Source organism: Camelina sativa, chromosome 2 (genome assembly GCF_000633955.1).
Source record: "Camelina sativa cultivar DH55 chromosome 2, Cs, whole genome shotgun sequence".
NCBI lineage: Eukaryota > Viridiplantae > Streptophyta > Magnoliopsida > Brassicales > Brassicaceae > Camelina > Camelina sativa.
In genome coordinates this window covers 19660545-19672705 of record NC_025686.1, presented here as the reverse complement: position 1 = coordinate 19672705, position 12161 = coordinate 19660545, and the positions used below count along the sequence as shown (strand labels likewise).

General features: G+C 35.6%; 1 protein-coding gene and 1 pseudogene across 1 annotated transcript; both read right to left on the bottom strand.

Annotated features, from left to right (window-relative positions):
- Positions 605 to 2053, bottom strand: LOC104729940 (cysteine-rich repeat secretory protein 57-like). Its single transcript, XM_010448975.2, has 2 exons — positions 1186 to 2053; positions 605 to 745 (listed from the first exon to the last, which is right to left on the bottom strand). The coding sequence occupies exons 1-2, from the start codon at positions 1967 to 1969 to the stop codon at positions 675 to 677; spliced, it is 855 nt and encodes a 284-aa protein (XP_010447277.1). The 5' UTR covers positions 1970 to 2053; the 3' UTR covers positions 605 to 674.
- The window catches only part of LOC104754287, a 3487-nt pseudogene continuing 2436 nt past the window's right edge, over positions 11111 to 12161 (bottom strand).

Here is a 12161-nt window from a genome sequence, read left to right as displayed (position 1 = left end):
TTTTTTTTTTAAAAGACATATTCACAAAATGGGGGATGGAAATGCTCTTAAGGGCTGTTGTAGCAATTCTCTTGTAGTATAGGCGTTTAACTAAAATTACTCGTACTTTTGGCCTCCGCCCAATTCACGGAAACTTTCTAATTTCACCAAAACTATAAAAAGTCTTCATAATTAACCAAATTTAATTAGTTATATTTTAAAATTGTGAAATCGCGTATGAACAATTTTTTTCCAAATCGATTTTGGTATTAGGAATTTGATACCTCTATGCCAAAGGTAGTGTTTGAATTCCAGAAAATTTGAATTTATGATAACTTTATTAACTTTGGTTTACTCTAATTAATCGCAACAATTTTTAAAATTAATTGCAGCAATCAGACCTACCTCCACATGCATTTTTTTTTTTTTTTTNTTTTGGCAAACAGCTCCACATTCATATGCATCGAAATCAAATGAATTAGAAACTCAAATTATTATAAGAAAGGGACAAACAATCGTTACAAGAACTGAATGTATAACTACATCAAAAGAGAGACAATATATAAACATAAGCATTAAGCTTTACTACGGAAAAAATTATATTTTTTGTATTAATGCTCTTAGCAAAATTCCAAATCGAAACTCGAACCAACCCTTCGTCTCAGACTCTCAGTATATCGTAATTGTCAATTTGATCATAAACCCAAATGTGCAAATACCGAAGCCGCCACAGCAAGAACCATTCCCCCAAGTAATTTGTTATCTCCTGTATAACAAAAACAAAATAATCCAAACATTACAACATTGACCACAATGCCAATAAACATACAAGAGAGTATTAATGTTCTTAATAAAAAAAACAAAAAAAAACAAGAGAGAACTAATGTTGCAGTTATTTTGTTCTTTATTGTCTTAAAGACATTTTATTTCTAAATTATTTGAAAAAGAAATCTGATAAATTGAAACATACGAAGTTATAGGTAATCAAAAATTTACTAAATTTGTTACAATTTATATTCCACTAGCAGATTTTGTTTTAGTATATACATAACATGTCAAAGGTAAATATACATACTCTATACAAATAGAAGTATATAAAACCCATCATTAACTCATATATATATATATATATATATATATATATTATAGTAGATGCTGGTTGATCAAATATATATACATATATATATATATATAGTATATGCTAACCTCTAATCGAGACAGAAGTGCTGCGTGGAAGATAAATCGACATTGATGATGAATTTGAGGTATCAAAACTGACTAAACATTTGGGAGTGAAGATGAAAGCCCAAAGCTGATCACCACAGCAGTGAGTGAGTTCTTGGAACGCAAGTTTTAGACACGTGGTGCAGTTTCCAGAATCCAAATGAGGACTACACTGAACAACAGACTGCAGATTATACTGGCCATCGAACCTAGTTGTATCCTGAAGATAATATGGCGTAAACGAAGAAGATAGCAAAGATGATCTGACAATAACTTCTCCCATTTTGTCAGACAACCTCTGCCCAAATTTACCAAATGATTTGGGAATTGGGTCGGTTGAAGACCAGAAGGCATTAGGCTTTGTCTCTAAGGTGGAGAGGAAAAACTTATCTGAGTATCGAACCATACAAGAGAAGTAGTAAATGATTGCTTCTCGATGGTTAGTACAGTTTTTGGCAATCTCGATTGTTGCGTTCTTGACGCATGCATTGCAGCTTGTTCTGTTGACATCTCCTATGCATAAGAACATTCCATGGACTGTGTCTGAAGCTAAACCGGTCGTGAGGTTGTAGTAGTTAGCGAATGATGATTGGTTGCTAAGAGTGGAGAGAAGAGTGTTGAGATTTGTGTTGAAAGTTGTGTTGTTGCTAGTGGTATTTCTGGATGATTTGTTGCAGAAAGTTTCCATGTGCTCGGACTCCGAGACAGCTTGGTTACTGATGAAAAATAGGCAGAAGAGAGCAGAGAGCTTCTTTGTTGTTTCCATGATTTAAAACTCTTTAGGGGTTATGAGATAAATGAAGAGGAAGAAGAAGGGGACTTCTATATAGAGATTAGAGAAGGTCGTTGATTTAACTAGTCCATTTTGTCTGAATTTGTTCTTTATCCAATGAGTCTTTCGCATTGTTTAAAAAGACCTTAATTTGGTTTTTTGGTTGGTCTTTGATTTAAGTTAATGGTACTATTTGTTACTACTTGGTATTTTTTTTTTATTCGAATTCTCCCAAAATGAGACGACACATGGTGAGAATAAATTAATAATTCGAATGAGGATTAATTAAGGGGACAGATTAGTTAAAGAATGTGAAACCGATAACAATGTGAAAGTGAATGAAATGACCTCAGGACCAAGTTACCAACCATTATAATGTAACTAGATAAGATAAATGAAGAGGAAGAAGAGGACTTCTATATAGAGATTATAGACAGAGAGAAGGTCGTTGATTTAACAAGTTCATTTCTTAATCTTTGTTTATCCAATGATTTAATCTTTTTTTTTTTGGTCTTTGTTTATGTTAATTAATAGTACTATTTGTTACTACTTGGTCTTTTTTAAATTAGATTCTCCAAATGAGTAACTGGTCTTGGTCTTTTTTGGTCTTTGTTTAAGTTAATAGTACTATTTGTTACTGCTTGTCTTCTTATAATTCGATTCTCCAAATGAGTAATTGGCCTTTGTGTTTTTTGGTCTTTTTTAAGTTAGTAGTACTATTAATTTTTTACAACTTGGTCTTCTTATAGTTCTATTCTCCCAATGAGTAACTGGTCTTTGTGTTTTTTGGTCTTTGTTTTAATGGATTGATTCAAAGGCTATGATCTTCCCATTAGAGCATACAACGATCTAATACACGCTATGGACTATGCTCGTTCGGTGTGCGAAATTTGTCTTGTCTTTCATCACACGGTTCAACGCATTCTACACGAAGTACACGCTCACCTTCCCCGAGTCATACATCATATGGACAGCTTCTTGTGGGATCAACACACAGTCATGTTGGGACTGAGTTGTGGTGTTCTTCTATTAGACTTATGTAGAATTAGGTATTGAACTGACTTGATCTTATTGATTTAGATTACAACCCTATTTATACATGTTTATCTAGGGTTTACACAAACCGTCATTGACGTAAATAACACGTTAAAGCCCAACATACGAGGCCCATAATATATATCGCTAATACTCCCCTTCACGTTAGAGTGTGAAGGTCTTGAACACCCAACTTGGACATTAAGTATAGAAACTGCGGACGACCGATGCCTTAGTTAATAAGTCGGTGAGCTGATCTTCGGACCGAACATGTTGAGTAGTAATAATACCATCACGAACCGCATCACGAACATCATGACAATCATTTTTGATGTGTTTAGTTCGCTCATGGAAGACCGGATTAGCAGCGATGTGAAGCGCAGCTTTGTTATCACAGAACAATCGAGTTGGCACAGACTGATCAATACCAAATTCTTTTAACAACTTACGCAACCATTTTATCTCACGAAGAGCAACAGACATTGCGCGATATTCAGCTTCCGCAGAAGAATGAGAGACAACATCCTGCTTCTTAGCCTTCCAAGCAATCGGAGAACCACCAAGGAGAACAACAAATGCAGTAAGGGAGCGACGAGTAATCGAACAAGTAGACCAATCAGAATCACAATACACCGTTAGTGACAAATCAGAATCTGCCCGGAGAAGAATCCCTTGGCCTGGCGAACCTTTTAAGAACTTGACAACACGTAAAGTCGCATCCCAGTGATCCGCGCATGGATGTTTCATAAACTGAGATAGCACATGTACCGAATAAGCTAACTCAGGACGGGTATGAAGAAGATACAGCAAACGTCCAACTAGACGACGATAAGGCGTAGGATCGGAAAGCAAAGGACCATCATCATCAGCAAGATGATGGTTTTCTTCTAGAGGAGTGACTGTTGGGCGAGCTCCAAGGTTCCCGCTGTCAGCAATAATATCCAAGGCGTACTTACGCTGAGACAAAAATATGCCTTCTATCCCACGTGAAACTTCAATACCAAGGAAATATTTCAACCGTCCTAAATCTTTCATGGAAAAACATTTGCCCAAATATTCTTTGAATTTTCGCAGCATATAACTATCATTACCACAAATGAGCAGGTCATCAACATAAATCAACACTCGGAGGTCGATATTGTCACGAGTATATGAAAACAAAGAGTAATCATTGTAGGCTTGAACAAAACCAAAACGTAGCAAAGAGTCTGAGAGCTTTTTGAACCAACACCGCGGAGCTTGTTTAAGCCCATACAATGCCTTTTTAAGACGACAAACTTTGTGAGGATGAGAGGATCGAAAACCAGGAGGAAGCTTCATATAAACCTCTTCGTCAAGATCGCCATGAAGAAAAGCATTGTTAACATCTATTTGATAGACCTCCCATTGTTTAGCAGCAACAAGACGTAACAAAGTACGGACGGTGGTCATTTTCACCACCGGTGCAAAAGTCTTGTTAAAATCCACCCCTTCAATCTGCCGATTACCACAGACAACCAGCCTAGCTTTGTAGCATTCAATGGAACCATCCGCGTTGTACTTAGTTTTAAAGACCCATTGGCTGTCAATTGCCACTTTACATGGTGGAAGATCGACAACATCCCAAGTCTGTTTGAAGTCAAGAGCATCGACCTCTTTAAACATGGCGTCATTCCAAACCTTGATACGGACAGCATCCTTAAAACTTTTGGGTTCCTCACCATTGGTGATGGCAGCTAAGAACGCACGATGGCCTGCAGAAAACTGTTTATCGGAAATATAATCCGTCAAAGGATACAGAGTATTACCTTGGACCGACGGCGAGGACTGACAAACAGAGGATGCGAGAGCGTGAGGGGGGTTAAAATCAGTAGTTGTGTTATACAACACATAATCCTTTAAATGTACAGATTCCTTTATTTGTCGTTTACCCGAACGCGGAGGTGGGAGTTCAACCAAAACCGGAGAAGAAGGAGACAACGCAGACACAGTACGGGACGGAGATGGTGATTGAACAACATGTTCAGGAGACAAGGACTCGGTTGTGTCAGAAGAAACCTCTGAGGATGGAGTAGATATGACTTTCTCAAAAGCAGGAACAGAGTCAATCGAGAGTTGCGGCGAACCGCGTATTGCAACAGTACCAGTGTTGGTAAGAGAACTATCAGCGGGAGCAGGATGCTCGCTGGAGACACCAGAAGGAGGGGAAACCGGAACATGATTACTCCCCTTGTCAGAGATAACCACAGACCAATCTTAATCAGATACCACAGCAGGAACAGAGGGTAACAGAGTCGGAGTGGGACTGACGGAGGCAAACAGGAAAACATCCTCACAGAATATAACATCTCTGGAGACCAAAACCTGTTCCCGGTCGATATCATAAATTTTCCAGCCTTTTTGACCCAACGGATAGCCGACGAAGATACAGAGACGACTATGTGCATCAAACTTGTCCCGATCACGAGAGACCCGATGAACATAGCACGCGGAACCAAAGACACGCAATCGATCATAACTTGGTTTACAACCATGTAGAATTTCATAAGGAGAACGATTTTTAAGAATGGCAGTTGGTGTACAGTTGATCAAATAGGCGGCAGTGAGGATAGCCTCACCCCAGAATTTTATTGGCAAGTTTGCTTGAAACAACAAGGCACGAGCAACGTTGAGAATATGCCTATGCTTCCTTTCAACACGTCTATCTTGTTGAGGAGTCCCAACACAAAAAGTTTGATGGACAATACCAAGCTGTCGAAACAAAGCGGAGAGGCACATAAATTCAGTCCCATTATCACTACGTACCATTTTCACACTTTTGCCAAACTGTTTTTCGGTGTAAGCAAGAAAGTTAGTCAGGATTGTTCGTACTTCCGATTTTTCAAGCATGAGATACGTCCAGACAGTCCTTGAGAAATCATCCACAATTGTCAAAAAAATAGACAGCACCACTAGAAGAAGGAACACGATAGGGGCCCCAAACATTGCAATGAATTAAAGAAAAACAATCTGATGCTTTATTAATACTTTCAGGAAAAACTTCTCTAGTTTGTTTAGCTCGAAAACATATGTCACAAGAACGAGAGCTAATAGATGAATCCGAAACAGAAATCATAGGTAATGCAGAAAGTACGAAAAAACTTGGATGACCCAACCGTTGATGCCACAAAGCTTGATTAGAGGAGACGTTAACCGTGTGTATCTTGGCAGTAGCAACATCCGTTAGATAATAAACCCCATCACGCTCTTCACCTCTTTCAATCAAAGTCCTCGAGAAACGGTCCTATAAAGCACAAATTGTATCATTAAACACGGCCATACACTTTGTCTGCTTGACAATCTTAGATACCGAAATCAAAGTGCAATTTAACGATGGCACATAAAGCACATTATTTAGTGCAACTTTCTCCGAAAGAGGGAACTCTCCCATACTTAATGCAAACATTTTACTGCCATCAGCAAAACCAATCGAACAAGGTGGAATAGAGACAACATTAGTTAAGAGAGAAAGTTGGCCAGTCATATGGTGAGAAGCCCCTGTATCAAGAATAACATCGCCAAAGTACTTCTTACCAGACAATTTATCAGAGTTACCAGCAGTAGAAGTTTTCTCTTGAATCATCTGAGAGAGAACACGAAGTTGATCTTGTGTAAATTCGGGAAACAAAGACGGATTGGAGCTTGTCGCGTGAGCGGTAGCAAACTGTCCTCTACCACGACCCGAACCAGTTCCACGCCCACCACGACCACGACTACCGGAGCCACGTCCAGTACTACTACGCTCGGTCCACCAATCAGGAAATCCGACAATGGACCAACATTCCTTCTTTTCATGACCAGAACAGCCACAGTGAGAACACAAAACAGGATGAGACTTAATTACAGAAGACTCAACACGAGTCCCGGTAGGAAGATCTGAGCCGATGGAAGAGCCTTGGTGACAAGCCACAAACCCGACAGCTTCATGACGGTCTTTCTGAAGACGAGAAGCCTGAAGCCTTTGCTCTTCGCGAATAACTTTAGAATAAGCAACACCAAGGGTGGGGAGTGGATCCATATTGATGAGACTCGTACAAATCCCTCCAAATCATGCATCATCAAGGCCCATGACAAACTGATGAAGCTTCTCATTATCTCGTTTGGTAACAATTGCAGTTAGAATCGAGCCATGTGGACACACTGGACTAGCCTTGTAATTTTTCAATTCATCCCAAAGATGACAGCATTTTCCGTAGTACTCGACGACCATCTGTCCATGTTGTCGACAAGAGGCAAGCTGTGCCTTGATCTAATGCACGCGAATGTTATTACTCACAGAGAATCGCTGCTGCAACTCAGTCCACAAAAGATTAGCTTCTGAGATAAAAGTGACGGTAGACTTAACTTTTGGTTCAATCGAAGCCCTGATCCATCCCACAATCATAGAGTTCACAGTTTTCCAATTTTCAAAATCTGGATCATTGCTTGCAGGCTTCGGGATTAAGCCATCAATGAATCCTGTTTTTTGTTTGGCTTGAAGAGCATTCAACATCTCTTCAGACCATTCATTGTAGTTGTCTCTATTTAGCAAAACAGAGGTGATAACAGTACCGGGGTTATCGGAGCTGGACAGCATATACGGCGGCACCACCGTGGAAGTAGGTTGAGCGACGAGGGCTCCTGTTGAAGAAGACGTAAGTTCTTCTTTTGTAGACATAGATAACTTGCTACTCAAGATAAATCAAAACTATCGATTTTCTTACAAAAAAAAAAGCAAGAAAATTTGTAGAACTTTTCTGGCTCTGATACCATGTAGAATTAGATATTGAACTGACTTGATCTTATTGATTTAGATTACAACCCTATTTATACATGTTTATCTAGGGTTTACACAAACCATCGTTGACGTAAATAACATGTTAAAGCCCAACATATGAGGCCCATAATATATATCGCTAATAACTTACATGATGGTACACGTTCATCTGATTTCAAAAACAAGGTTTTAAAAATCATGCATCAACATACTAGAAATATAAATTACTTTCATTATAACACTCGAATTTACAGATTTTTATTAAAGAAACGTCCACTTTCTAGTACTTACTAAAAATCATCAACATACTAGAAATATAAAGGGAATTTTGCACCCACACCTATTTTCTACAAAAGTATTCACCATTACACTTACTTCTTGCTATTGGTATACTTTTCTCAAGTTTAATTACATTTTACCCCTCACTCCTTCTAACCTTTCTTTCCAACTAGATGGTTTTCATTTTTTTTAGAAACTAACTCCCTATTCAATTCATCTTTACTTTTTATATTTTTTTTCTCATTTTTCTCTCTCTCTTTCTTTTCTTTTTCTTGGTAATCATTTCTTCAACATTTGTTTTTCATTTTAATTAATATATATTTTAAGTATAATTTGGAAATAAAACATTGTTTGCATATTTCAATTTTTGTCCCCATTTTTTTTTTCACAAAAATTAAAGTAATTTATGAGTTAAATCTAAAGAAAATATAATTAAATGGTATTTATAGCCAAATCAACAATTTATAAAGTCCAAACTAAATTAAATAAATATTTTTGGAATTGAAAATTTTATTTAACTAAATTTTCTATCTAAAAAATTGTATTCTAACATACTTTTCAATCTAAAAAATTGTACTATAACCCTGATCAATAAATATGTTTCCATATAGACACTCTTTGAAACTCTTGTTTGATACTATAAGATGTGTCTATGCTTGATGTGGATACTATTACAATTTGTGGATACAAGTTACACATGGTCATGTGGATACTATTACAATTCGTGGATACAAATTACAACGACATCATCAAATCCATACAACCATGGTCATGTGGATACTATCACAAGTTACACATGTGGATAGTACCTTGAAATCCATGTAGAGTTAGTGCATTAATGTTCACTTTTTAAGATACATGGTTAGGCTTTTACATTTTGTGTCTAGTATTTAGTGTGTTAGGCTTAAAGATTTAGGTTTTTGTGGATTCAATGTCTGTGAATCCACAAAACCACATCCAACCAACCACATTACATACTCAAATTATGAATTTAATAGACTAATTAACTATCCAAAAATAAGTATCCACAAACGCTTTTACAAACTTGTGACAGCCAACTCCAATAGTTGAGAGAAGCTCTGCAACCTACAATGTCTTCTTACAAACTTTGTATTTATGTTGAGTTCATGTAAAATATATTCTTAAAGTCTTATACTATAATATAGTAATTTATATAAAAAATTAGTTATACATGACTAATTTACCAAACCAAAAACTTTTTAATTAATTAGGTTTTATATTATTTTAAAATGTTCAAGCATAAGTAAGTATCCACAGTTTACCATCCATTTATAGTCAAACAAATGTTCAGATGAAATTGGATAGTATACAATTCATTCACCTAAAATATAGCAAAATGCATCTTAAAATGTAGACAAAATGTAATTATAATCTTTTGTGTAAATAAATATATAAATTTTTTTGATAATAACTAAATAAATGATAATTAAGATAAAAGAAAGAGAGAAAAAAAAAAGAGAAAGGAAGCTTCTACCACAATTAGTCACAGCCATCAGATCAAAAATAAAAGTTACGATCGGACGGTCTACATTCAATCGTTACTCATCATTCCTTCCTATTAGTTAGACTATGTACAATAGTTTCATTATTCAACACCCTCCACCTCAACTTTTAATATTCCATATCATTTTCTCTTTCTTCCACCTAATTATTCAACACCCAACTCAATTTTAACCTCTCCAATAGTTTTGTTTAATAGAATTCAACACCTTACCCCACTATTTTCATTTTATATTTTTATTTTTACTTAATTTGATAACAACACATTTATAATAATATAAAATTAATAAAAGTTACATTATTATTTTTTAAATTGAATTTTATATTTTTAGCTAATATTTTAATATAACAAAAATAAAAATTATTATTATTAAAATAATAAAATTACACAAACTTCAAATTCGGAAAATACAAACACACAATACAACTAATAAAACGTACATAACTTAATTAGTACAATCATCTTAACTTAAATCACACACAGAAATTTTAAAACCTCTTTAATCACGGAACATTCCGAATTTTGCCCNAAACGCTTTTACAAACTTGTGACAGCCAACTCCAATAGTTGAGAGAAGCTCTGCAACCTACAATGTCTTCTTACAAACTTTGTATTTATGTTGAGTTCATGTAAAATATATTTTTAAAGGCTTATACTATAATATAGTAATTTATATAAAAAAACTTAGTTATACATGACTAATTTACCAAACCACAAACTTTTTAATTAATTAGGTTTTTATATTATTTTAAAATGTTCAAGCATAAGTAAGTATCCACAGTTTACCATCCATTTATAATCAAACAAATGTTCAGATGAAATTGGATAGTATACAATTCATTCACCTAAAATATAGCAAAATGCATCTTAAAATGTAGACAAAATGTAATTATAATCTTTTGTGTAAATAAATATATAAATTTTTTTGATAATAACTAAATAAATGATAATTAAGATAAAAGAAAGAGAGAAAAAAAAAAAGAGAAAGGAAGCTTCTACCACAATTAGTCACAGCCATCAGATCAAAAATAAAAGTTACGATCGGACGGTCTACATTCAATCGTTACTCATCATTCCTTCCTATTAGTTAGACTATGTACAATAGTTTCATTATTCAACACCCTCCACCTCAACTTTTAATATTCCATATCATTTTCTCTTTCTTCCACCTAATTATTCAACACCCAACTCAATTTTAACCTCTCCAATAGTTTTGTTTAATAGAATTCAACACCTTACCCCACTATTTTCATTTTATATTTTTATTTTTACTTAATTTGATAACAACACATTTATAATAATATAAAATTAATAAAAGTTACATTATTATTTTTTAAATTGAATTTTATATTTTTAGCTAATATTTTAATATAACAAAAATAAAAATTATTATTATTAAAATAATAAAATTACACAAACTTCAAATTCGGAAAATACAAACACACAATACAACTAATAAAACGTACATAACTTAATTAGTACAATCATCTTAACTTAAATCACACACAGAAATTTTAAAACCTCTTTAATCACGGAACATTCCGAATTTTGCCCATATGTGTTTGACTAGATCTGCTTGCAATTCATGATGGACATTTGAATCACGTAATTGACATCTAGCACACACATGATTTGCAAAAGCAGGTAGCACCTCGGTAGAGAATGGTTGTGATGTACTAGAACCACTTGCCTCAGACTGATCATAATCAGTCCAGTGTTGCGCATATGTATCTCGCTCATCCTCAACAATCATATTATATAATATAATACATGACCGCATGATCATAGCTAAATCGGCTATGTCCCACAAACGTGCTGGTTCGCGAATGATTTTAAATCGAGCTTGTAACACTCCAAATGCATGTTCGATGTCCTTCCGACATCCTTCTTGGTGTTGTACAAATAACTTATCTGGTTCACTTTGAGGAAGATGAATTGATTTGACGAAAGTTGGATAAAAAGGATAGATACCATCAGCTAGATAGTATGCCATATCATATGGCGTTAGTTCACAAAGAAGTTTACTTTTGGAGTATTTCCTTGTTCAACATCATCGAACATTGGTGAACGATCTAGAACATTAATATCGTTCAATGTGCCTGGACACCCAAAAAAAGCATGTCATATCCATAGATCATGAGATGCAACTGCTTCAAGAATAACAGTGGTAGTTCCCTTATCTCCTCGAGTAAATTGACCTTCCCACGCCGTAGGACAATTTTTCCATTCCCAGTGCATGCAATCAATACTTCCAATCATCCCCGGAAACCCTCGCATCTCGCTGACATGCAAAATTCTTTGGAGGTCATCTTGAGTTGGAGCTCTGAGATACACTTGCTCATACAAATGTATGATTCCTTTACAAAATCTACGCAAGCACTCCAATGCTGTAGTACCTCCGATTTTAATGTACTCATCGACCGCGTCTGCCGCCATACCATATGCTAACATTCGCATAGCTGTGGTACATTTCGCTAGTGGGGATATACCTTCTTTATTGGCTGCGTCAACTCGTTGGGTGAAGTAGTTGTCACTGCTTGACAGGTCACCAACGATTCGGAGGAAAACTTGTTTTC

Coding starts and splice junctions, on each gene's coding strand:
- LOC104729940 (XM_010448975.2), bottom strand. CDS start 1,969: ATGGAAACAACAAAGAAGCTCTCTGCTCTCTTCTGCCTATTTTTCATC. Junction 746..1,185: donor CACTTCTGTCTCGATTAGAG/GTTAGCATATAC, acceptor TTTGTTATACAG/GAGATAACAAATTACTTGGG.